The sequence below is a fragment of the Glandiceps talaboti genome, chromosome 18, assembly GCF_964340395.1.
Source record: "Glandiceps talaboti chromosome 18, keGlaTala1.1, whole genome shotgun sequence".
In the NCBI taxonomy this organism is placed as follows: Eukaryota; Metazoa; Hemichordata; class Enteropneusta; family Spengelidae; genus Glandiceps; species Glandiceps talaboti.
The window spans coordinates 21019521-21047371 of NC_135566.1; the positions used below are offsets into that span (position 1 = coordinate 21019521).

Here is a 27851-nt window from a genome sequence, read left to right on the forward strand (position 1 = left end):
CATATATTTAGTGGGTTAGGTGGCCCTTTATTTGCATTTTATCACCGAGGACCTATGGCACGGGCAGGGCATGCGGGGGCGGTACCTTACTTATGCTAATGAACCACAGATTGGTATTTCACACTCTGTATTCCACCAAAGGCGCTTCCCCCACCCCACCCCACCCCCACCCCGATTACTATTACGTGTTTTTTTTGTTTTTTGACCACGTGACTAAAGCATTGCATAGTCTGATTGCAAATGTATTATGGTACAAAATCGCACAGAGTGAAAGCGACTGACATGATAGTACGAGTTATTCAGAGAACGTTTTATATATATAGTATTATTAAGCATATCGAAACTAAAACAAAATAACGTTTATCTTTTGAAAAACTGACAGACAGACAGTGTCGAAGAAGTAGAAATTCTCATTGAAGCTGTAACTCTTAACAGACATACAGTTGCAATGTAAGGGACCGGTCAGTTTCTCCAGCATGGGGGGTCGGTGGATTCTTCCATCGGGCCGACAAAAACTCACTCATCTATAAAACCAAAAAAACAGGCTGACCCCCCCCCCCCTATCAGCTAGGTAATACATGTATATGTATATGTATAGTTGGGGGACAAGAACAAATATTTACATGTACCACATTTCAGACAAGGTTGTATGTCATTGTAGACAGGGATTTTTTGATTCCACCACAATCCGAAACACAATGAATGACCCCCCTCTACAATTTTTCAAAACAGCATGACCCCCCACTGCCTATTTCAAAAACAGGGTGACCCCCACCCACCAATCCACCACCCCCCCCCCCCCAGGCCGAAGAAACTGACCGGTCCCTAACCAATATAAAAAGCATAGCAAATTCGGGATGGCAAATGCTTGCTGCGACATTAGAATCACATGTTAAAAATCAATAACTTAGAGGGCATTAAACTTACACAACAGCGTGGTTTCACAACAGCAGAGTTTGGAGGTCACTTCGTTCGTGTTGTATAACCTATTAAAAGGATACGGTAATTTTGATATATAAACATACATTGTCTGTGATACGTATATATTGTCAACTACAAACCCTACCATGCGATACTGAACGCCGATAGACTGCAATTAATACCATGTCAAGGGGTACAGGAAAAAAATTGCTGACCAACTCAAGACAGAAAAATAAATGTGTTTCCAGGGTATGAGCTAAAAAACTTGTTGTGCTACAGGTACAGAATCTAGCCACAAATTCCCAGGTTCATGTGTTTCTGGCGCCACCAACTGCAGCGGCGGCACCTATTTTTAAAAAAAATTTCTTGTCAAAGGTGAATACTAAGTGTTCGCAAATGGTGAAATAAACCAAAAACACTACTACACCATCAAATCAATGACATGGTATTGCAGTCTATACTGACCTGACTTAGGCTGCTTTCACAAAAACTTGTTAGGGGGGGTCGGGAGATTTTAGGGGGGACTTGAAAATATATGGGTAGTGTGTGGGGGGTACCTGAAAAAATGTTATGGGTTGTAGGGGGGGGGGGGGGTACCTGAAAATAAATTGACATCATGACTTTTCAAACATGGGAAAATAAGCTTTTAAAATGTTGGTCTTCCTTTGTCAACAACAACAACAACAACAACAACAGCGGCGGCGGCGGCAGCGGCGGCGGCTACAAACAGTTGCTCACAAGTTAGTAAAATGAAAAACAAAAACAGTCAAATTTTAATTTTCTTTTTAATAAACTGTTAATGTAATGATAAATTGAAATGGGCGAATTGAATGGTACAGATTGTTTTGTCTGAAAATACCAGTGTCTTTCATGTACACTACTACTATCTACTGAAATTTGGTTCATTTAATGTGTGAAATTACCTTTACACTGTACTGAAAATATTCTTTGTGACATGACTGTGTTTGGGTTTGTGGTTAATAACCGTTATCACAATGATATTATGTAACTTTTTCATGTAAATTCTTACTAGTATTAAATGACAGACAAATATGACAGACAACATTTTACATTTGCAGCTCTTGGAAGTTAAAAAAAAAGAGTTGGAAAAGGTTCATCTCAGCCTGCCATCAAAATGTAAAAGATGCACCTGCTCTAAAACATACTTGACAAGTATCAAAAACATCTGTGCAAGGTATTTTTTCATCCTATAGATATAACTATAATTTTCAACACAAACTTTTAATAACACATTCTAAATATTTCCTAAAATTAGCATATTGGCAACGTCTGCTACATGTGAAACAGAAGACAATATCTCACAAGCCGAGTTAACAGAGAAAAAGTAAAATAAGTTTTTTGCACATACTTTTCAACTTTGCACGAATATACTATTACTTGTAAATATAAAGATAAATAACTAAACTTTGACACTATATGGATGTATTCTCAACACCATTAACAAGAGATGATGGTAGTGAAAGACCACCAGATGACTTCCAACCCTGTGCACAACTAAAACACCTGTATAGTAAAGGGTTAGCGTCAAGTAAAAATGTTGAGAAACTTGAAGGGGTGACGAATTGAGCAACGAATGAAAGAAAGGGAGCAACGTGCTGAAAAAAAATTTGATGAATATGACTGGGATGCGCTTGTCAGAAATGGTGACATTTCCAAATTGAAAGTGAAAGAACTTGATAAGTACCTTTCCAACTATGAAATTCCAGCTGTGGCAGGAATGCACAAAATAGACAAAGTTGAGGCTGTAAGATGCCACTATTATCAATCTAAAGAAAGTGAGAGTGATTTGTCATCTGATGACAGTGACAATGAGAATGATGATACAGCTAGTTCAAACTCTGATGAAGTTGAAGGAGAAATTGGGTCTGATGATGATGATGATGATGATGATGATGATGATGATGATGATGATGATGATGATGATGATGATGATGACAATGCCATGTTTATATACACAAGATCTGGAAGGAGAGCTACCACTTGGAAATCAAAAATTTAAATAAACACATTCTGAGACTTTGTTTAAAATCCTGCATTCACCTTTGTAATCTAACGTCAAAACCAGTCCCGGCAATAATCAGGCTCTTACAAGGTAAATGTATTACCAGGTTCATTAAGATATACAATTACTATGATAATAGGGCCATCTTTATTATCATTACCACTAATATATATCACTTGATTCCTATTCTGTTAGATGAAATGTGGCTGGTATTTTTGAATCATACATTTATTTTCTTTTGACATTATATTGAACTAATTTACATCAAACAAGAACGGGATGCATGGCAATGCATTTTATTAACAGTTTTTTCAGTGTTATTTAGACCAATTTGACTTCTTTTAGCACACATTTAGGAAACTGAACTGGAACAATACAGTATAAAACTCTCTTTAGATAACATGTGCATCACAATATTTGCAAATACAACTAAAATGACATTCAACTGTAACACTACTAGTATACTACTAATACAATATTGAACAGAAAACAAAGACTCAGTTGGTCTGCTGATCATTTTACAAGAGTTATTCAAAGTGTAATTCATTTACAAGTATATGTTGTTTTTTGGAAAGGCAATGCACTGGTTAACATAACATTTTGTTTTTGTGTATATATATATATATATATATATATATATATATATATATATATATATATATATATATATATATATATACACACACACAATATACAAATTGATTATCTATATAATGGACAAAGTTGGTATTAAGTGTATTATGTACAGTTTTGTACTTGGTATGGAATGTTAACGCACAGGAAGAGTATTCCCCCAAAAAATTATTCGGGTGGGGGGTACTTGAAAATTTATTCGGGTAGGGGGGTACTTGAAATATTTGGGGCTTTGGCAGGGGGGGTACTTGAAAAATTTTGGAATATGGCAGGGGGGTACTTGAAAAAAAATTAGGGTTTTACAAAAAATCTCCCGACCCCCCCCCCCCCCCTAACAAGTTTTTGTGAAAGCAGCCTTACTACCTTGAATGAATCCTGTAATTTTTCATAATGATAAAATAATTATTTCTCGGTCTTAGTTTTCAGAATTCACATTTCACGTGTGATCAGGATACCAAATCTTTCTAATCAACAAGGCGTGTAGTGAAATGACGAACTGCATACCAGACGATGTATGGCGTAACTGGAACATAGACTAAATTTATCAGAGCCCCGACGAGTTCGGCCTCACGGTCTCACCCCAAGGCCATCGCCAGCATTCGATTGACTAAATTTTACAAATCACTTTACAGGAAAATTTGGAATGTCTATTGTCTAAACGTTAAACATGACTATATCATCCATGTCAATTACATAATGGCTCTTACAAGTAATGACCGTCTGTGAATTTGAAACAAAGGGACGCCATGGGGACAAGTGTTTTTCAGATACGCTATCTTTAATTTTAAAATACTAAACTTGTAGATTCGATAATTCATAACAAGGAAAGGGTATTGTTTTCATCTTGACATTTTAAAATAATACCAGATAGCACTCTTTTAGTCCTAAAATTTTTAAAGGCGTACACTGCTCTCTAGCTTTATGTAGTATTATTGCCACCTTGAGCATCAGAAAGCATTACTTTAGTTCTTAAATCAAAAACATTCTATACCCTCACACTTGCTCCCTTGCATTTTTATTCAACTTTTACCTCATATTAGACTGGGGTCAGAATTTACGGTAGGGGGCATGGGGAGATATTGGGGGGTCTGAAAGGGGCCCCGAAATATTTTGCTCGTGATTTGAACCAAATTAAATCTCAGGAGCGGTCGTTTACCGAGTAATTGGCTTCGACGCAATACCTAATCTACAACCTATATTGAGCGATGAGTTGGGTGACAGCCATGCCCCCTCTCCCTCCCTCCCTTCCCCTCCCCCTCCCCCCCCCCCTCTCTCTCTCTCTCTCTCTCTCTCTCTCTCTCTCTCTCTCTCTCTCTCTCTCTCTCTCTCTCTCTCTCTCTCTCTCTCTCTCTCTCTCTCTCTCTCTCTCTCTCTCTCTCTCTCTCTCTCTCTCTCTCTCTCTCTCTCTCTCTCTCTCTCTCTCTCTCTGGAGACTTTTTTTGAACATCCAAACCTCAGGAGCAGTCGTTTACCTTGTACTTTGCAAAATTGTTCACTTCATTTACCTACCATACATTTATGAGGCAGTCAATAGCCAAGCAAATGTGTGTGTGTGCCTGCCAAAATATCTCTGAATAGGTAAGCTAAAGTGTAGGTAATATAGCCATCCCACTAGCTGTCATGGGAAACCCTGCTGCTAAGTATCTCAAAGTACAGCCCAATGAGACCTTTTTCGCAAAACCCACATATATTTGTAAAAAATCTCTCATTGTTATGTATGGACGTTGAAGTTGGTTTCCACTGTACCATACTATATACATCTCTGAAGTGGAGGGGGGGGGGGGGTTACTGTATATTAATTACACATTAAAATGTGTAGCCGAGAGGGGGAACTACGAAAAAATTTGGGTTCATTTCATAAATCTTATTTTGAAGAATTCTGAAAAACTGTAGGCCCCAACATGTGACTTACTGGATCTTGTACGTGTATGCATAGTACTGTAGGAATGGCCTTGCTGATATATTTCGTTTTCGTTTGAGATATTGGTCAAATATGAAACTATGTGTACTATGCACATGCAATCACCATGTAGACTTCAGTACGGTACAACAATTTTAATTCTGTTTTTCTTCAAAATAGGCTTGAACCTAGTAATTAATTAACCTAGTAATTATTGATACTCTCCATGTATTTTGACACTGGATGGGACACATTTATAATAATAATAATAATAATAATTATAATGGTTTATTAATCCCAGCCATTGTGGCCAAAAGGCCAAATTACACTGAGTTACAAAAAAAAAACATATACAATTGAATCCAATTTAAAAAGGAATCTCTACAAGGTAAAACCACAGCAGCATAAAATTTACACAGAACCCAAAACACAAATTACAGAATTACACAAAACCAATTTAAAAAGGTATCTCTCACAAGGTAAAACCACAACAGCATAAAATTGACACAGAACTCCAAAACACAATTTACAGAAATACACAAAACACGAGAACGCAAGGAAAAGCATGTAGTAAACATTTTACCTATTGCGAAACAAATTTACACAGTACACTATCGGACTACATTCTTTGCGTTTTGTGCGAAATTAAAAATTCACACGGTTACGATTTCTGGTTGCATAGTTATGATTACTTGGAGTTGGGATGTGATAGTTGAGTTTGTGGTTGGACTGAATTACATCCTTAGCAAATTTTTGACAGATTTTTTTCCGCCTAGATTCAAGTGAGTCGAGATTCAACAAGGACAGTGATTCATTGTAACTGTAAAAGGGATATATTATCCGCAAGGCCCGTTTCTGAATGCGCTCAATTTGCGTCTTAACTTTTCTGTTAGACCCCCCTGCCACACAACACATGAGTATTCAAGAGTTGAACGAACTAAGGATACATAAATGAGCTTGAGGTCTTCTACGCTAGCACCGAACCGACATAATATCCGTAGAATATGTAACCTCATGGAAGCTTTGGTAACAATTTAATTAACGTGGTTTTCCCACTTTAACTGATTATTAATAGTGATTCCAAGGTATTTAAAATTTTCAACTGATGACAAGGAAATACCATCGAGCATGAGGGGCTGGGGATCAGTAACACTTTTTGCGAAACACATAACCATTTCTTTACATTTCTTGGGGTTTAATTTAAGATATATATCTAAAACTGAATGCTCTTTTCGGAAGAAAACTAACACAAGACTTCCCTTCGATGGATTCCGCCATTTTGGATTAAAGTTGTGCCCCCACATCGTGATTCATAGAAACTGGTTTGTGACTTACGGGTTTTTAGGGGATAATTTCTCGTCTTAGTATTTGATTTAATTGTTTTAAAATTTGTCTCGTCTCTTTGCCAACCCATGACCATAATTGAATGAAATGACAGATAACAAGATGAAACAAGTATAGAATGTTTGTAATTTTAGTCGTATAGAGACATGAAGCATGCAGTGATTTATCATAAAATGTAATCTTAAGTTAATTGGAATAGTTGTCATTGTATTTTGATTTGCACAAATGTACATTATATTTTATTTCATTGAATGGGATACCTATTAAATATAATAGTAACTGACGGCGACAAGATCAGACAGGTACACAGAATGTTCCAGCTTAATGCATTGGGCATTGTTCTGTGTTAATGGAGCGATCAGCTTTTTTTTAGAACGGGGAGCCGGCAAATCGGGGGGGGGGGGGTCACCTCAATCTGGGTCACCTTATTTTCAACAACCAAAACGAAATCATGAGCCACGCTGCTGTATTTAAATTTCCATACCTTTATTAAACAACAAATGTATGTGCATAAAATAAGCCATAAACAATAAATAGCTATTAATATACATTCAAATATAATATAATATAAACTCTTTGTCTCTTGATACATCCCATTCATATGACATGGAGTCACAACACTACACTATGGCCACATTTAATACAGTTATTTGTTAGAAATGACTTCTTAGTATTGCACGTCATGAGTTGCATTGTATCATCTTGTGGTATAAAATCTTGTATGTGTAGTTGTTCATGTAACACATAAGAAATTAAATACCTTAAAATTTACTGGACTGACTGACGCTAAAATCTGTGCCCTCATTGACCTGAATATGTTGAATTGCGAACAGAACATAACCAATCTAGGGTGAGATGCACTTTGAAATAATATGTGGCAAACATTGTGACTGAAAGTGCCTGACCCAGCCTGTGTCTAGATATTGGATATTCAATGTTCATGTATATAGTTAGTCTAGTTCCTATACATTTTTGTACATACGCGTTACGATTACCACGATCATCTCCACTCACGTATAGTCAAAGTTACCAAAAAAACCTAATCTGGCTAAGCCTGCTGGTGGGCCAAGGGTAAACAGCACATGTCAGTAGAAATCCATCACAACTAACAGGCAGTTGTAATCGGTTATTTCCTTCAGACAATTGTTAATTGCAATAATATGCACTACGGAATTGTACCTGCAACCTGAAACTAACTCATTTGGGGACGCGATAGCATTATCATGTTTATATGAACGCTGTCAGAGGTGAGCACAGATTTCTGTGCTAGAGTAATTATTATTAGACTTTATTTAAACTCGATAGACTGTTGAGCCAAAGGCTCTTCTCACACAGTGTCGAGATAAAATGACTTTGTAAAACGTTTTAATGAAGGAGGGGAGGGGAGTTTTGAGTCAGTGCCATGATTAAACTGAACAATTATAAACAGGACAAACAAGTGCCTTGAAGAGTGCAAACTGGCCAGTACAGTGTGTGTACATGCATTGACAGTTATTGACATAGGTTTACAAGTATATTAACTCTATTTCTAATATTGTACTTGATAATTACTCTATGGTAATAGTTCAATCAGAGAGATAACCTAGACGTTTTGGTTACTAAACCATGAATATTTTGTATGTTAGTGAACAGACAATCATACTTCTCATAGGGTTCCTATCTAAAAAGCTTTATACATGTGAAGCAATGGATTTTGGTTGGCAATTATACCAGATACACTTAAAATTATAAATGTAACATGTACAATTAACTGTGCAGTGTGCTGTATTGTACCTTGAGAATCTAGAGTGTCTTTTGCAAGAACAAGAAGAATGTGTCTTGTCAACAGATGGGCGGGGGGGGGGGGGGCAGTGTTTTTTTTTGTTTGTCAGAGGAGGTGGGGTTGGTTTGTTTAGTGGATGAACACGCCTGAAATATAAAATAAGCGTGATTAGGGAATGACGTGAATAATCTATTAATTCCAATGGGTTCCAGCGTTCCGAGACGGAAAATGACCAATAGTTTCTCATCGCCAGAAACCTTACAAATTCCTGAAATAGACATATCTGATACACTGTGATCGTTGGTAATAAAATGCATAGATACGGGATAGTTACGATTCTTGTGTCTGGCCAGACGGAGATGTTCCACAAAACGATCACCAAGACGACGTAATGTCGAACCTATATATTAAAAAAATCACATTTCTGGCATGTAATGCAATACACTACGTTAGTACTAAGACAAGTAAATCTACTCGTAACAGGCACACTGTTCTTAGGGCCAAAACATCACTAGTATTAATAATGAAACGACATGTACCACATCGAGTACGATCGCATGGAAATGAACCAGCGACTGTCGATAGTCTATATTCAAAGGTGCGGAGAGAATACTATTAATTCCAAAGTCATTACAACAACAAATGTTGAAACTAATCCATACAGGCCACATGGGAATCGAAAAATGCAAACATATATGCCTGTGGCGACCCCTTTTTACTTTCCACATTTGGATCCACACCTGCAAAATTTCATTTGGAATATAAAACTAACACACCGGTCCCTCTTTTGTATTCCAATGTACGTCGATGATTTCACTTACATGTACAAATGTATATAGTGAGACACTGTGTACCCATTACTTTCCACTAAGTACTGTTTTAGGGACCGGTCAGTTTCTTCGGCCGGGGGGGGTGGATTGGGAGGGGGAGGGGTCACCCTGTTTTTGAAATTGGCGGGGGGGGGGTTCATGCTGTTTTGAAAATTGTAGACAGGGGAGTCATTTTGTTTTGGATTGTGATGGAAGAAGAAAACCATTTTCTACAATGGCATATAGCCTTGTCTGAAATGTGGTACGTGTAAATATTTGTTCTTGTCCCTGTTTCTTACATAAATTCTTTAATATTACTTCACGTAAGACTAGTTACAGACAATGTCATGTAAATGCTTGGCTGTTTCACAATTAATTGTTCTACTCTTCAGTATGATAGTAGATGCACTTTCTATTTTGGGCACTACATGTTATTAACACTATAGCTACAAATCACCACATCTCATCAGATTCCAGTTTCTAGAACCAAAAATCCCCCGGATCTGCTAGGGGAGACCCCCAAGACTCTCTCACCCCAAGAGGTCACTCATGCATTCAACCAACAATCAGACGAACCAACCTTTTTAATGTCATTATGGTAATGGTATTAAAAAATTTTGGTCTCAAAATATCAATCAGTACCAAGTATAAACTCTATCACAAGCTTGTAGCTAAAAAGTTTGAATACGGACTGAAGGTCAAATACAAGAATTACAGAAATATTTTGACTACCCTTCTGAGGAAATCAAAAAAGTTGTATTATAGTAACAAACTTAAAGCTTGCCGTGGTGACTCGACCAAGCTCTGGAAAGAAATCAATGGCTTGTTAGGTAAAACTCATGGACCCCAGTCTCATCTTCCTAGCAAAATTAATATCGATTAAGATGTTAATCACACCTGTCATCCTGACAACACTATAACAGACCCTCGCCATATTGTAGAAACTTTCAATGATTTCTTTTCAAACATAGGTAGAAACTTAGCTGACAATGTAAATAGTAATTCTAATTATAGGAACTTTATTCATTCGTCATGCAACTCATCCATTTATTTTCACCCTATCTCAAAACAAGATGTCATTAATGAAATCATGTTACTAAACCCCTCTAAAGCAACTGGTTACGATAACTTACCTGCCCGATTGCTTCGTGATGGCGCTAGTGCCATTGCTACACCACTTTGCCATATCATAAATCTTTCACTTTCATGTGGTATTTTTCCTGATAGTCTTAAAATTGCTCGAGTAACTCAAATTTATAAAAAAGGTCCCCATATAACACTGGTAACTATCGACCAATTTCCCTCCTTCCACAACTTAGCAAAGTTTTTGAAAAAGTTGTTTACAGGCAACTAATTTCTTTTCTTGACAGACATTCCTTGATTTACCCCCATCAGTAGGGTTTCAGAAAAACATATAGCACTAAACTAGCATTGATTAATCTCCTTGAAGATATTTTACAAAAGATTGATAATGGGAATGTAGTATTAGGAGTCTATATTGATCTGGCTAAAGCATTTGACACCATTGATCACGAAATTCTCTTAGATAAACTCAACTACTATGGAGTGCGGAGTGTCCCACATAACTGGTTTAAAAGTAGTCTTGCTGCTAGACGTTCGGGCTTTCTTTCGATACTATAAGCGAACGAAGTTCGTAGTGAGGGCTTGCCCGAACTTGGATGTTCCATCCTCGATAGCGATGTTCGGCCGTGTGTCGTATTGTATCGGAAGAGCATCCGAGGTCTAGCAGATAGACTAGTTTAAAAGCTACTTTTCCAACAGAAAACAGTTTGTTAAGGTTGGCAGGTACAGCTCCTCGCATAAACTTATTAGTCATGGAGTGCCCCAGGGATCTATTCTGGGTCCCATACTTTTCCTTCTTTATATCAACGATCTTCCTTACTACACATCAAAGCTCATTTCATCGGAACGGGTCAATTTTTATCAACACAAAAGAAGTTAAAGAGACTAAACAGGTATCACATTTAGGCATTACCCTTGACTGCCATTTGACGTGGAAATCACACATAAACGATATCTGTGCAAGGATCAGTCCCAAAATTGGAATAATTGCCAAACTTAGACACTTTGTTCCAAGGCATGTTCTGCTTGTATTGTTTAACTCTCTTGTCCTTCCCCATATTTCATATTGCCTTGAAGTTGGGGAAGCACTTACCCCTCTGCTTTAGTCCCTCTTCATAAGCTCCTAAAGAGGTTAGTGCGTGTAATGACCTTCAGTCCTCCACAAACTCCTAGTGAACCACTATTCAAGGAATTAAATATTTTGAACATTTACCAACAATTTAATTACCAGGTTGGGATATTCATGTATGACCTCTAACAGACAGATTACCTCACAAATTCACAGACTATTTCAGTTTTCCAAGTCATGACTATAACACTAGATCTACAGCACACTCTCTTGTCCTTATTCCAAAAAGAAATCTTCGTCTGGGTCAATTTTCACTTAGTTACCATGGAGCTAAATTTTGGAATAGCTTACCTGCATCAATTAAACATATCCAGATAAGAAATCATTTCAAGCGTGCCCTCAGAGATTGTATTATTCTAATGTAATTTTATTTGTATTTAATGTATTTTTCACACCCGAAAAGTATATACCTACGTATTCTTCATTTTTTCTGATTAATTTATACTTTTCATGAGCCCCCCCCCCCCCCGGGGGGGGGGGATGACTGGACACCTACTAGCTTTTCATTAGCTATCTTCCAGCACCCAGTTGCATTTGTCATTTTCATTATTTTCATTTCATTTTTATTTATTAATTTGTGTTATTGCGAATAAAGAACTTATATAAAAAAAACTTTTCTTAACCATTTTCAGCTTTCAGTTATGCTAATCTGAGATGATATTGTCTTTTAAGATGTGAAATGTTTGCCAAGATAGTAAAAAAATTGCCTTAAAACTCCAAATCTCCCTTACCAATGATACTACCATTAGATGTGCTGACCTTTACTATAATGATTAAGAACATATTTCAACTTTATGCAAGTATGTAAGTTATAAATAATAGTTTCTGATACTTGATGGTGCTGTCTTGTAAAGCTTGGAAATTATTGCCTGAAAGTGTCGTAATACTAATAGCCTAAAAATGGGCTTCAAGTGTAAAAAATAAACTCCAGAACTTATAGGGGGAGACCCCCTAGCACCCCCCCCCCACACACACATGAGGTGGACATAATTCATCCCAGTCTCAAGCTCTTCCACCTACCTCTTACTGTCACGATGCTATTAAACTTTATTTAAAAAATATTTCAACCCTATGAAGTTACTTATTACATGTTATTGTTGTCTTGTAAAGCTTGGAAATTATTGCCTGAAAGTGTCTGAATAGCCTAAAAATGGGCTTTACGAGTAAAAAACAACTGTAGAGCTTCTAGGGGGAGACCCCATAGGACCCCCCTCCCCTCCACAATTCCAGACAAGAGGTGGACATATCCCAGTCTCAAGCTCTTCCCCCTATCTCTTACTGTCAAGATGCTATTAAACCTTATTTGAAAAATATGTCAACCCTACATTTGTATGTATAGTTGCTTTGTACATGTTGGTGCTGTCTTGTAAAGCTTGATAATTATTTACTGAAAGTGTCTGAATAGTCTCAAAATGAAAAGCTCCAAGACTTCTGCTAGTTCTAGGGGGAGACCCCCCCCCCCCCGCCCATGAGAGGTGTACATATTCCCTTCTCAAGCTTTACCCCACTATCTTTCACGGTCTAGATGCTATTAAACTCCTTTTTGACTATATGTATTCTATTTTGTCAATACTTATGTGATAGTGCTATCATAGGATCTCGTAAAGTATTTGTGAAACGGTCAAGCAGTCTACATTGAGTCACGATATAAAATACCTGTTATGTGTATATGGTCATCATGTTCTAGAATTAAGTGATGGGGGGTCAGCCTGTTTTTGGTTTTACAGGTGGGGGGGGGGGGGGGGTCAGTGACATTTTGTTGGTCCGATGACAAAATCCACCGCCCCCTCCCCCCAGGCTGGAGAAACTGGCCGGTCCCTTAGTACAGTATTCAAAGAAAGCGCCACATCCCGTGGCCACATCTAGACCTCTCGTTTATAAGACACAAACTATACAAAACGAATTTGGTAAAATGTTATAATAATGACTGATCCAATCACTAAACCAAACTGTAGATAATACTTTACAAGCTGTGTAATATGAAGTAAAGACAAATTTCATGTCTTTTATTCAATGAGATTTCGAACCATTGATTATATATAATTTGTATTGGTTTGAACATGGACCTCCGTTGGTGGAGGGTCTATGGTTTGAACGAGTTTCTTGTATATCACTGTTTTAGAATCTATAACTCTTCTCAGTGTTGCTATAAATATTGCTATAGATACAAGTTTTGATGGTTTTGATTCAACTGTTGATGTTACACAGACAGTCACAGCTCGTCATGATCAGCATTCAAGAATTGAAATCATGAGATAGTGTCTTAAGGCCTAAAAAAATTGTGTAGTTCCGATTACGCTTAATATTAGAATACGTGGGGTAGGTAGATTTTTTTTTATGTGGGAGTGTTTAGTTCAGGTAGTCATTTTTTCTATTTTTTCCATATGGGCTCTATGTTATTGGTTTCTTCCCATCAAATGTATAGCCATTATAGATTGGAGGAACACTTTTATATTGTCTTTTTAAGTTGATGTCAGTTTCCGCATCCACAATATTTGTGATATTACTTGTTTTTTTCTCTCGAATACGAAAAATAAACTGACCTGACCTGGCCTGTACCTACGTTTTAAAGATTTTGACCAGAAAGACACAATTTTATATGTAATTTGCATATCAAAGATGGGATCATCATGTCATGAACAATTCTTAATCCAAACACCCCTAAAATGTTTTCACTACATTTCAGATTGATCTGCCCAGTAGTTTTTTGAGTTGTGTTTTTTTACCAAAACCCCATTTTCTTCACACACCGGTGGCAAGATCATTCTGATCTAAACAATTTCCCAACTAGACACCCAAGGTAATATACCTACCAAATATCATGGCAATTGGTTCAGCGGTTTTTGACTTTAAATTGTTTACACACACACACACATCCATCCTCACAGACAGAGACATAGACTTTTCCATGCCTATACCACTACTGACCCTAAGAAGTTCAGTTGTGCTAAAAGGGTGATAGGGGTCTGTTTTGGGTTTTACAGAGGTGGGGGGGGGGGGTGTCAGAAATCTTTTGTCAGCCGAATGGAAAAATCCACTGACCCAGACCTCAAAAAATACAGGAACAACACATTCATTCATATCTGTGTTGTAGTCTGACCCTAGCCAAGATTATTTTGTCATAAATCAACCTCTCTCCATTTCTCTCAGTCACATTTCAATATCACTCTGTCCCTCCCTTTTGTCAATATCACTCTGTCCCTCCCTTGTCAATATCACTCTGTCCCTCCCTTCTGTCAATATCTGTCCCTCCCTTCTGTTAATATCTGTCCCTCCCTTCAGTTAATATGCCCTTCCCTTCTCTCTGTCAATGACTATCTGCCTATGTCTCCCCTATAAAACTAGATACAGGATACATGTACAATTAGAAATGTTTTGGTATGCTCAATTATCTATGCCTAAAGATGTTTTGCAAAGATTCACATTAAAAGATAACTTTACAAATGATAAGTTTGATGTGATCTTTGGTTTGTTTAACTATGGTGTGAATTCCCATGACATTACACTGTGAGCTTCCCCACAACAATTAGTAATGCATAATATTTGGAAATGTATTTAAGTTTTGAGTACATTGGCAGAAACACTTGACATATCTATCTAACCATCTAAATTTAAGTTTTGAGTACATTGGCAGAAACACTTGACATATCTATCTAACCATCTAAATTTAAGTTTTGAGTACATTGGCAGAAACACTTGACATATCTATCTAACCATCTAAATTTAAGTTTTGAGTACATTGGCAGAAACACTTGACATATCTATCTAACCATCTAAATTTAAGTTTTGAGTACATTGGCAGAAACACTTGACATATCTATCTAACCATCTAAATTTAAGGATTACTCTTTTAAGTAGCATTACTGACACAGAAAAATGCAAACCAAAACTTCTTTTGAAATCAGTTTATTTTCTCAAAAAGAAATACAAATCATGGTGATATTGTCTACCTTCCCCTCCCCTCCCCCTATTACACATCGGTAAATTCCTGAGGGCATCAAATCATTCAATAACTCATAATTTAGAATTTTAAATATGATCTGCTGCTAAATGTTTTTTATATTGTTCCTTCGTATGCTTCTTATACATACAGTACATATAAATTGTGGATTGTGAGGAGTATGCCACTGTGTAATAACACATAATTGTGGAAGAACATCAACATTATATTTCTAAAATTAATTCTGAAAAAGAAAATTCCAAAAATGACAGCTTTGGTCACTTTTAAGACTTGTGTCTATAATTACTTCATACTTAAAGCTATACTTACTACATTTTTAAAAAACTGTTTTGACATTGCTTTGTTTCAATATCTGACTTACAGAGGTCTAAACAGTGTAATATTTAGAAGATTTTAATGCTAACCTTTGTCATTTGTAGTGTGTTATTTAAATGTGTTGTGTATTGGGAGTCTTTTAAAGTTCGTATTTCATTTTTAAGACATAAACCGCGTGTATATATTCATATTGTATCTTCATCTCTATTTCAATATTATGTTTAATGTATGGAACCATGTGACTGTAATTTCTCTTTGAGAGATAATGAAGTTTTCTTGTATATTGTATAAACTGTACACCCTGAACAGAATTGAATCACCAGTGAGTAAACACATCAGATTCTGTGTAGTTGTACATGTGATATGGTACAATACATCCTATCTAAAACCTTATTACTATCTCAACCTGTTACTGTACAACTTGTTACACAGACCTCCAGTAATGTCTAAATATTGGTATTTTAACCTGTTTCAGAGAATACACTTTTGGTCGTCAAATAAAAAAAAATAATACTCAAGTTACAGGTAGTGCAGCTTTTAATGGGTGGTTTATCAAAATAGTTTAACTCAGTTGTACTCTTATAGAAATATGCAGTACCTCAAACAACAATAACAACAACAACAATAACAACAACAACAACAACAACAACAACAACAACAACAACATCATACAAATATTAACATAAATTCAGAAACATTTTTTTTACAAGAAAACTTGAGTAAATGATGAAGAGACACTGACATGCATACACTGGAATATCAAAGAAAAATAAATGTAACCAAGTTTTGGAAATTATGGGGTCTTACACAAAAGCAATTGTTGATTCACAGACTGACTGACACAATGTTTAAAGAAACTAGGCAATCACAGCATGTCCTGAAGAATCAGATACATCCACTTCAGAGACAACATTTACTTGCTGTACATTAATCACTCTTGTCTCTCCGAGGTCTACAAAAAAAAGGAGAAGTTACTAGTCTCATTATTTTGTTCACTGATACAAGACAAATCTAACAAAGTATATAATGAGAATGAACACAGATTGGATTACCATAGGATTTGGTACTAGTATTTTAAGTTTGTTCTACAAACTAACAACTGTGTGGACTCATTTGAGTATCAAGTAACGTTAGAAGTATTTATGGTACATTACGTAAATTTTGTAGTTTTACCTTTCTGACTGCATTCACAAGTAATGATCATTATACTACATGAGCTTAAAAATAAGCAAATTATCTTGAAATAGTCATTTAAAAATAATTTCATAGTTATTAGGGTTGGCCCAATGTAAGTCTTCAAATGCTACATGCCAATAATGTATGTTGACACACACACACACACACACACACACACACACACACACACACACACACACACAATAATAAATTGATACATTGCAAAGTTTTCTTTCAAAGTTCACATAAATATTATATAATTTAAAAACAAAAAAAAATAAACAATGTGAACTCTGGTAGATTTTCACCATATTGTAACAAGAATGGAAAGGAAAATGTGACACTGTGAAACATTTCTGGCTATTGTTCTCTGAAGACTATTGCACCATTCGATTCATGGTTTGAACACTTCATATAGAAGATACTTGGTTTGAACCAGTATTGATTTGGTAGAATATACAATGAAATGCTGTACTAAGCTTTGATGAAATAACTTACAGTTGTGGAGAATGAGCATGTGATAGTCATGTGCCACACACACACACACACACACACACACACACACCAACCATGTAATGATCATAGGATATTAATATCAAACAACACACATTTAGTGAACACCAACCATGTTTATATGCCATATGGACATGTCCTGTGTCATCGATTAACTTACAGAAATAGTAATGACACCAGTTTAATGATGATCATGTGACATGAAACAATCATCTGATGTTTGAGAAATATTCTTCACTTATAACAATTTGAAAAATATGGCCAAGAGATAAAAAAAGATTTGATATATTCAAGGCATAATTTTCATCATCTTGTTCTTTTATTCCAAAAATGCAATAATTGAGAAGAATTTGTCATTTGATGTAAAATATTATCAGCTCTACAGAGGCTGACTTGCAAAATGAAGGATACCCCTGATATCATTAGTACTGGTCACAATGGGCAATGACAAGTGATAATTTACACTTCTATAAAAAAAAAAGAAGCTATCTACTACTTGGATTTACTAGATGAAAGCCTTTATGGCAGTTTTCCAGTATGACTCAATGAAAGTTTATTATCAGCCTGGAAACAACAGAAGACTCACACAATTGCTCTAGATAAACTGCATGATCCAGGCGATGAGGGGAAGATGAAGGTATTGTTATAAATTTTTAAATCTAAAATCAGAAAATATAGTCTTCTATAATTGTATGTGGGCAACTTTGGCATGTATGTATGTATGTATATATGTATGTATGTATGTATGTATGTATGTATGTATGTATGTATTTGTGTGTGTGTGTGTGTGTATGTATGTATGTATGTTTAAAGTTTCTTACAATTTGTAACTGTTGATTTTAGCCATGTTTCTGTTTTAAACACTTTTAGGAATGGTTTTAATATGCTATTGATGTGTATTATTATTATTATTATTATTATTATTTATTTTTTTACAGTATTTCTTAAATGTCTCTTTTAACTTATCAAATGTCTCTTTTAACTTAATATTGTGCAGCGCTTTTGAATATTTTCTTTTAAATAGAGGAAGCGCTTTTAGAAATGAAATAAATGTTAAATGTTAAATGTTATGTATGTATGTATGTATGTATGTATGTATGTATGTATGTATGTATGTATGTATGTATGTATGTATGTATTTATGGTAGAAAGAAATGCATAAGGAAATGTTATATTTACCATAAAGCAGAAGTGACCGTAGCTACCGTAATCAGTTGGATAGGATGGCACTGATGCTGTGTGAAATGTATCCATGGCTGGCTTTGCTGATGACACTACCCAATCAAACTGATTTATAAACTTACACCAAAACATTGATCACAAGAAATTTACAAGTTGCACAGGACTTACAACTACACACTAATTTAGAAATGCAAGTTTAGTTTTTTCTGTGTGGGTATGATGGCTTTGATTTGTTTTTGATGGAAGCAGGCAATAAAACAAGTGATACTTACCACCTGGTAATCAAACCTCTCAGTATCTCAGATATGCCAGAAACAATGTAAACTAAAATCCTAGATGACAGATATAAGTCCTGTATTCTGATGTTTTCACCAAACTTTTAAAACTGGATACATAAAGTGTTAAGTACTAATCATACTTTGTTTGTATCTTCATATGTATTAATGTATTTGTTATATTTTGCTATTACATGAAATCCCATTTTATGGATACATTGCCATTTATAAATTTATAAACGTAAACTTTCATGTCTACTAATCAAGTATAAAGATTCATTGGACTTTATTATGAAATTGAAGATGACATCAAATTTTAATCTTGAGTGTAAATAACTTTATATGATGGATCTTCTGTATGAATACAAAGGCTGACAAGTTTATATCAAATGTCAGATTTTTAAACCAAACGTTCAATTTTTTGAGTCTCCTTTCTCTACTGTGTGTGCAGTGTTCAGTATTAGTGTCTATACTGCAATAAAATAATTTCCAATTCTCCTTTCTGCCATGGCATAATACACACCTGAGATATTTGTTGTCAGCATAGGGAGTAATTTCACTACCAGCAATGGAACTGTGATGTTTGCCACCAGGATAGGGAGTCATTTCACTGCCAGCAAGAGTACCATCCTTGTCATGGAAGGAACACTGAGTTGATAATTCTCTACTACCTTTTGTTTCCTCTGCAGCTTTGGCCTTGTCTTCAACCACATAAAAAGAGACAACCAGGAAACAAGCACCTCCAAGAACAGCAATAAAACAATTCAAATACAAAGCAAACTGCAATGCGGTGAACTCTTGCATGGCACTGTCATTTCCTTTGTGAAATATGTCTGAAAGCTGTAAGTTTAAAGTAAAACAATCACATGAATGATAGCAACTAAACACTCTGCCTAGAATGACTTAAACTGAAAGTGTAAATGGAGACATTATTTAATACTAACAATAACATAGTCAAAATGTCAAGTACTATGTACTATAACGGTTATGATTGACACAAGGTTTACTGTCAGTCCAAACGTCAAGTACTATGTACTATAACAGTTATGATTGACACAAGGTTTGCTGACAGTCCAAACATCAAGTACTATGTACTATAATGGTTATGATTGACACAAGGTTTACTGACAGTCCAAACATCAAGTACTATGTACTATAATGGTTATGATTGACACAAGGTTTACTGACAGTCCAAACGTCAAGTACTATGTACTATAATGGTTATGATTGACACAAGGTTTACTGACAGTCCAAACGTCAAGTACTATGTACTATAATGGTTATGATTGACACAAGGTTTACTGACAGTCCGAACATCAAGTACTATGTACTATAATGGTTATGATTGACACAAGGTTTACTGACAGTCCAAACATCAAGTACTATGTACTATAATGGTTATGATTGACACAAGGTTTGATGACAATCAATAACTCACAAAACATAAAGTCTTTGTCTGTGGACATGGACATGGTTGGATCTCGATGGAATTAGATTTTCACGATGACATCAAGGATGTGCAGATTTTCCTAGTGAAATCAAATACTGTAATTCCTCAGGTTAGCGCCCTGGGTGGTTTCAAGCCCCCCAGACCCCCAAGTTGGGGTTGGGTGGTTTCCTGCGTACCCTATTTTCTCTGTGACCAAAACAATGCCTCATACATACTATGAGTGTTGCAAATGTGCAGTCTGAATACACTGATCAAAAGCTCTGACAATTCTGACTGGATGATAGATGTCTTGAAACAGAATACACATGTGCTGGAAACATACAATGTTGCAATCTTTCATTTTCACTCAATTCTACTATCAAACCAACACACATTGATAAAAACCATGAGCGGTCCCTTTGATGTAATCTCTGCATTTGTTAACATTGATAAAACGATTTTCCAAGTAAAAAGTACCAGACATTTTCAGAAGACATGAAAATTAGAATTTACATTAGGTAATGCAGGAATTGGTAATGGCTTCTCCTCTGTGACAAGCACAGCTGTTTTTAATGTATATTGGATCGTGACACATGATATTGTACATGTAGTATGATGTACCCAGTCCCATGACGATAAAGATGTAATACATGTAAGTGTTGACAACTTTCAATGCATGGTCAGTGAATAGCTCTGCCAGTATCATATACCCAACGTGATTGGGTGAAATTGCTCACTTTTTTGTAAGCTGCGATCCTATTGGTCATATATGACGTAGTGACCTAATTACATTAATTATTTCACAACATGGCGACTTGTAAAAAGACTAGCGTAGCAATCACACTTGGAGGTTGGAATGCGCCGTATACAGTCATCTTATGAAGGGAAATATACATTTTTAGCAATGTTACATTCCTAGAAAGAATACTGATGTTTCTGTGATGTAAATAGCAGATGGAATTACGACATACCGTCATAGGAAGAATTGAATCTACGTATGTTGATGTGAGTCCACCCACGTGGAATATGTTTACAGTTACACATCGTTGTATGTACATGTACTACAAAATATACCAATGCATGCCAAGTCAGTCATTTTCTAAATCCTCCAAAATAATATAGATTAAAAAATGAAATTCTTTAGTTGTCCCCCCCCCCCACCTATTTTGAACTAAATCCTCAAAAATTTTATGCAAAAGGAGGGGGGGGGATCAATCAGTATAAGGCGTATTGTCATTTGTATGTAGCCTGCACAACTTCAAATTTATTGTGAGGGAAACCGCCAGCTGTTGTCCCATGAGAGTTACATGAATTTTGATTAAAAGTATACCTTGTCAATCATTTATTAGCTTAGGTATCATACTGCCTTATCATTGGTATGAATATTATACAAATGCTAACTTGTTGCCAAGTAGACCTCTGTAGTAGACTGACTACTTTTGCGACAGTCTTGTCTTGTCTTGTCTTGAGAACTACGTGAATAAATTACGTGCTTGTCAATCATTCAACTCTCATTACAATGCAGTCTCATTATTGCCCCCAACACACATTAGCACTGGCGGTGTCTCAAAGGGGGCAAACATCTTTGGCGGTACGTCAAAATAACGATGAATAAACAATGCAAGGTCAGATTGTGAATGAATTTTTAGACGCATGAATGCGGAAGAACAAAAATTTCATTCGTCACATACCAGGATTTACGTTCTTCTTTTATTAGCTCACACATACACAATCATCTATTCAAAGTTTAGGTAGGGGGGGGGGGGGGGGGCGGTTTCCCGTAACTTTGCCAAAAGTCGACATTGTAAAAAAGAAAGGCCTGGGCGCTTGCCCGTGTGAGGGCGCAAACCCGAGGAATTACGGTATATGCAGATTTTCTCTATAATATTATGGATATGCAGATTTGTAATGACATCATGGCTTCCATAAATACATATCTTTTGCTGACTACTGCATAGGTCTTGTAGACTACCCTTAGACTTACCTGGCCTACAATGTAAGGACTGGTTGCATCACCTAATAAATGTGATAATAACATCTGTAACGCATTTGCTGTTGACCTTCTTGTTGGAATTACAACATACTGTAAATAAAACATGAGAAATATTGAAGAGAGTGAAAACTTAGTTGATGAAATTGTAAGCAAATCATTAGTCTTGATTACCCATGGACTCTCATTGTCTTATTCAAACAATTGAAGTTCTATCATACATATCAATTCCTTACCAAAAGTATATCAGCTGTTACTGCCCAGTTCAAACTTAGAAAGGTTTCTCCAAAAAATATAAGAATCTGGAAAGAAATGAAGAAAACAATAAATATTTACAATTGTCCAAATTTATGGTGATGGGTCAGAATTATGACACACTCATACCTTCCTTCCATTTTTATGACAAGAAAACTGTTTTCAGTAACTGTAAAATTTGTGATATTCAAAAAAAAAAAGGTTTATCAACATGCCAATCCATATTTGTTACCCATGCAATATGCACTATTATTTGATGGTTGCTATGGATGCGGTCCTGTTGCTAGGCATAGTTGCATACTTTTCTTGAATTTTTATTCACTGGCTTGTCCAACAAAGTTGCTATCTTTACAAATTGGCTGAGTCTGCTGACTGGTGTCGGTCACCAGTACGGCATGCTGGTGACTGTCACTAGCACGATGGGCTGGTGACAGGAGTGACCTTTGACACAGCATCAATTGTGTGGTTCTGTGTCAAACACACATTCTTATTACCCTTGAAACTGACTGACCAAACATATTTCATCCTCAAAACTGTAACATGTAATTTACGTGTGATAGTTTGTGTTTTTTCCAAATAGAAATACACATAAAATGGCAAGTGCTAAGTAGGGTTGGGGTATGGTGGGAAACTTGGTCAAGGTACAGTACTAAGTAGGGTTGGGGTATGGTGGGAAACTTGGTCAAGGTACAGTACTAAGTAGGGTTGGGGTATGGTGGGAAACTTGGTCAAGGCACAGTACTAAGTAGGGTTGGGGTATGATGGGAAACTTGGTCAAGGTACAGTACTAAGTAGGGTTGGGGTATGGTGGGAAACTTGGTCAAGGCACAGTACTAAGTAGGGTTGGGGTATGGTGGGAAACTTGGTCAAGGCACAGTACTCAGTAGGGTTGGGGTATGGTGGGAAACTTGGTCAAGGCACAGTACTAAGTAGGGTTGGGGTATGATGGGAAACTTGGTCAAGGCACAGTACTAAGTAGAGTTGGGGTATGGTGGGAAACTTGGTCAAGGCACAGTACTAAGTAGGGTTGGGGTATGGTGGGAAACTTGGTCAAGGCACAGTACTAAGTAGGGTTGGGGTATGGTGGGAAACTTGGTCAAGGCACAGTACTAAGTAGGGTTGGGGTATGGTGGGAAACTTGGTCAAGGCACAGTACTAAGTAGGGTTGGGGTATGGTGGGAAACTTGGTCAAGGCACAGTACTAAGTAGGGTTGGGGTATGGTGGGAAACTTGGTCAAGGCACAGTACTAAGTAGGGTTGGGGTATGGTGGGAAACTTGGTCAAGGCACAGTACTAAGTAGGGTTGGGGTATGATGGGAAACTTGGTCAAGGCACAGTACTAAGTAGGGTTGGGGTATGGTGGGAAACTTGGTCAAGGCACAGTACTAAGTAGGGTTGGGGTATGGTGGGAAACTTGGTCAAGGCACAGTACTAAGTAGAATTGGGGTATGGTGGGAAACTTGGTCAAGGCACAGTACTAAGTAGAGTTGGGGTATGGTGGGAAACTTGGTCAAGGCACAGTACTAAGTAGAGTTGGGGTATGGTGGGAAACTTGGTCAAGGCACAGTACTAAGTAGTGTTGGGGTATGGTGGGAAACTTGGTCAAGGCACAGTACTAACCACAGCCTGTGTACTAATGCACATGTTTACGTCGACCGGTATTACAATGTACATGTAGACATGTAGTTCTCAACTTTTCATGATATGTGTACAATGTACAATGAAGCAAACTGATTATAACTCTGACCTGCTGGCTAAGATGTGATAAACAAATTTGAAGAACTTTATTGTATATCTCATTATGTTGTTAAGTCATTTCATTTTTTGGTTACATTGTGTATTTTATTAATTGAATGTACACAATTATATCAACAGAGAATTTGGATTCAAGAACAACACTAGAACTCAGGAAGAGTCAATAAACTATTTACATCTGATAATGATCTACCTCTCAATTTTGGTAAATACTGGTAATGATCTAGGGATGTGATCTATCTCTCAATTTTGGTAAATACTGGTAATGATATAGAGATGTGATCTATCCTTCAATTTTGGTCCTACTAATAACTGCCTGAGACAAAAAAATAGACTGCCCAATGTAAAACCAGGGATTCAACTACTGTTATAAGTTGATATCTAAATACCCTATAAATCATAAACAGTATATACTGATCCTAAAACAGAATAATTCAAGACCTTGATTACTCTCTTTTATGTACCGAAACTTGTCCACAACACAACAGTACACAGACTCTTGATATACTAGTGTCCACAACACAACAGTACACAGACTCTTGATATACTAGTGTCCACAACACAACAGTACACAGACTCTTGATATACTAGTGTCCACAACACAACAGTACACAGACTCTTGATATACTAGTGTCCACAACACAACAGTACACAGACTCTTGATATACTAGTGTTCACAACACAACAGTACACAGACTCTTGATATACTAGTGTCCACAACACAACAGTACACAGACTCTTGATATACTAGTGTCCACAACACAACAGTACACAGACTCTTGATATACTAGTGTTCACCAACCTCGCAGTCTCTGGTTGTCTTTGGCAGTAATTAGTAGGACCCTTCCATTACGGAATGAAGCCATTGACCAAGCAAGTGAGGTTTCACAATAGACAATGTTTATTATACCCGACTTGCTCACTCACCAAGTCGGGTTTGTAGCACTTGAACTGCTAATGGGGCAAAACTGTCAAAAATTTGGTAACTTTTGGTAATGATATACGGATGTGACATGTTATCCTATGTGTATTTATGGGTTTCACTTCTGTGTATAATATCCTCTAAATTTATCACAAAGTTTTAAAAGTTTAAATAAAATGTACGAACTTCTTCATAAATCTAATTCTGATTAAATGTATATAAAATAAGTTTGCTACACAATAGGGAGTAAGAAGAGGCAAATATCTATCATACATACACACTAGAGGACACAATGACCAAACACATACATACACACTAGAGGACACAATGACCAAACACATACATACATACTAGAGGACACAATGACCAAACACATACATACACACTAGAGGACACAATGACCAAACACATACATACACACTAGAGGACACAATGACCAAACACATACATACATACTAGAGGACACAATGACCAAACACATACATACACACTAGAGGACACAATGACCAAACACATACATACATACTAGAGGACACAATGACCAAACACATACATACACACTAGAGGACACAATGACCAAACACATACATACACACTAGAGGACACAATGACCAAACACATACATACACACTAGAGGACACAATGACCAAACACATACATACACACTAGAGGACACAATGACCAAACACATACATACACACTAGAGGACACAATGACCAAACACATACATACACACTAGAGGACACAATGACCAAACACATACATACACACTAGAGGACACAATGACCAAACACATACATACACACTAGAGGACACAATGACCAAACACATACATACACACTAGAGGACACAATGACCAAACACATACATACACACTAGAGGACACAATGACCAAACACAAACACACACACTAGAGGACACAATGACCAAACACATACATACATACTAGAGGACACAATGACCAAACACATACATACACACTAGAGGACACAATGACCAAACACATACACACACACTAGAGGACACAATGACCAAACACATACATACACACTAGAGGACACAATGGCCAAACACATACATACTAGAGGACACAATGACCAAACACATACATACATACTAGAGGACACAATGACCAAACACATACATACACACTAGAGGACACAATGACCAAACACATACATACACACTAGAGGACACAATGGCCAAACACATACATACACACTAGAGGACACAATGACCAAACACATACATACACACTAGAGGACACAATGACCAAACACATACATACACACTAGAGGACACAATGACCAAACACATACATACATACTAGAGGACACAATGACCAAACACATACATACACACAAGAGGACACAATGACCAAACACATACATACACACTAGAGGACACAATGACCAAACACATACATACACACTAGAGGACACAATGGCCAAACACATACATACATACTAGAGGACACAATGACCAAACACATACATACACACTAGAGGACACAATGACCAAACACATACATACACACTAGAGGACACAATGACCAAACACATACATACACACTAGAGGACACATGGCCAAACACATACATACACACTAGAGGACACAATGGCCAAACACATACATACACACTAGAGGACACAATGACCAAACACATACATACACACAAGAGGACACAATGGCCAAACACGATTACTAAAAACATGAGGAACATCACAAATCTTGCTTAAGGCCTTTAGCCATTCCATAACAAATAGGTGTGCTATGACTTGACCTGTGACCTAGTAACTTATAAATAATAAACTACTAACTAGCCACTATTTGATACAAATCATCATGATTGGAAATGTTAACTGTAAAGGCACACATATGTACATGAATACACTAAAACTAAAACCAATTCTTACCCATGATAGGATTTCATTGGTGTGTCTGTTTGTGTGTGTGTGTGTGTGTGTGTGTGTGTGTGTGTGTGTGTGTGTGTGTGTTTGTGTGTGTGTGTGTGCTAGAGTAATCACAAAAATACAATTCTTACCCATGATAGGATTTCTTGTCTGTGTGCTAGAGTAATAACAAAATAAAGGAAGGGCATACAACCGATAAGACCAATTGCACAGACTAAAGGGTCAGCTCTAGGGTTGGTTTTCTTCCATCGTCTGGCAGATTCAGCACCTAAAGCTACTCCAAGTACTCCTGTTGCTACGGTGATACCACCAAATATTAATGCTACACTAGAATATAGAACACAAAATAGTGGTCGCTTACAATAAACACTGCACATTTTGAATCTATTCTGTCATAGCAAGATCTAACCAATACAACCATGGCATCATTGAAAATGTATGATGCACTTGGTGAGTTAGTAATGGCATAGCATGTTGATGATGCACTTGGCGAGTTAGTAATGGCATAGTATGTTGGTGATGCACTTGGTGAGTTAGTAATGGCATAGTATGTTGGTGATG

At 36.7% G+C, this 27851-nt stretch overlaps 1 protein-coding gene across 1 annotated transcript in view; it reads right to left on the reverse strand.

The window, feature by feature from the left end:
- Positions 1–16527: 16527 nt before the first annotated feature.
- LOC144448812 (protein spinster homolog 1-like) overlaps positions 16528–27851 on the reverse strand; it is a 31476-nt gene continuing 20152 nt past the window's right edge. Inside the window, exons 6-10 of the mRNA XM_078139118.1 lie at positions 27422–27617; positions 22682–22747; positions 22440–22538; positions 19698–19866; positions 16528–16832 (exon numbers count right to left, since the gene is read on the reverse strand). Coding sequence (XP_077995244.1) covers positions 16738–16832; positions 19698–19866; positions 22440–22538; positions 22682–22747; positions 27422–27617 — 625 coding nt within the window. The 3' untranslated portion in view covers positions 16528–16737. The remainder of the gene's footprint in view (positions 16833–19697; positions 19867–22439; positions 22539–22681; positions 22748–27421; positions 27618–27851) is intronic.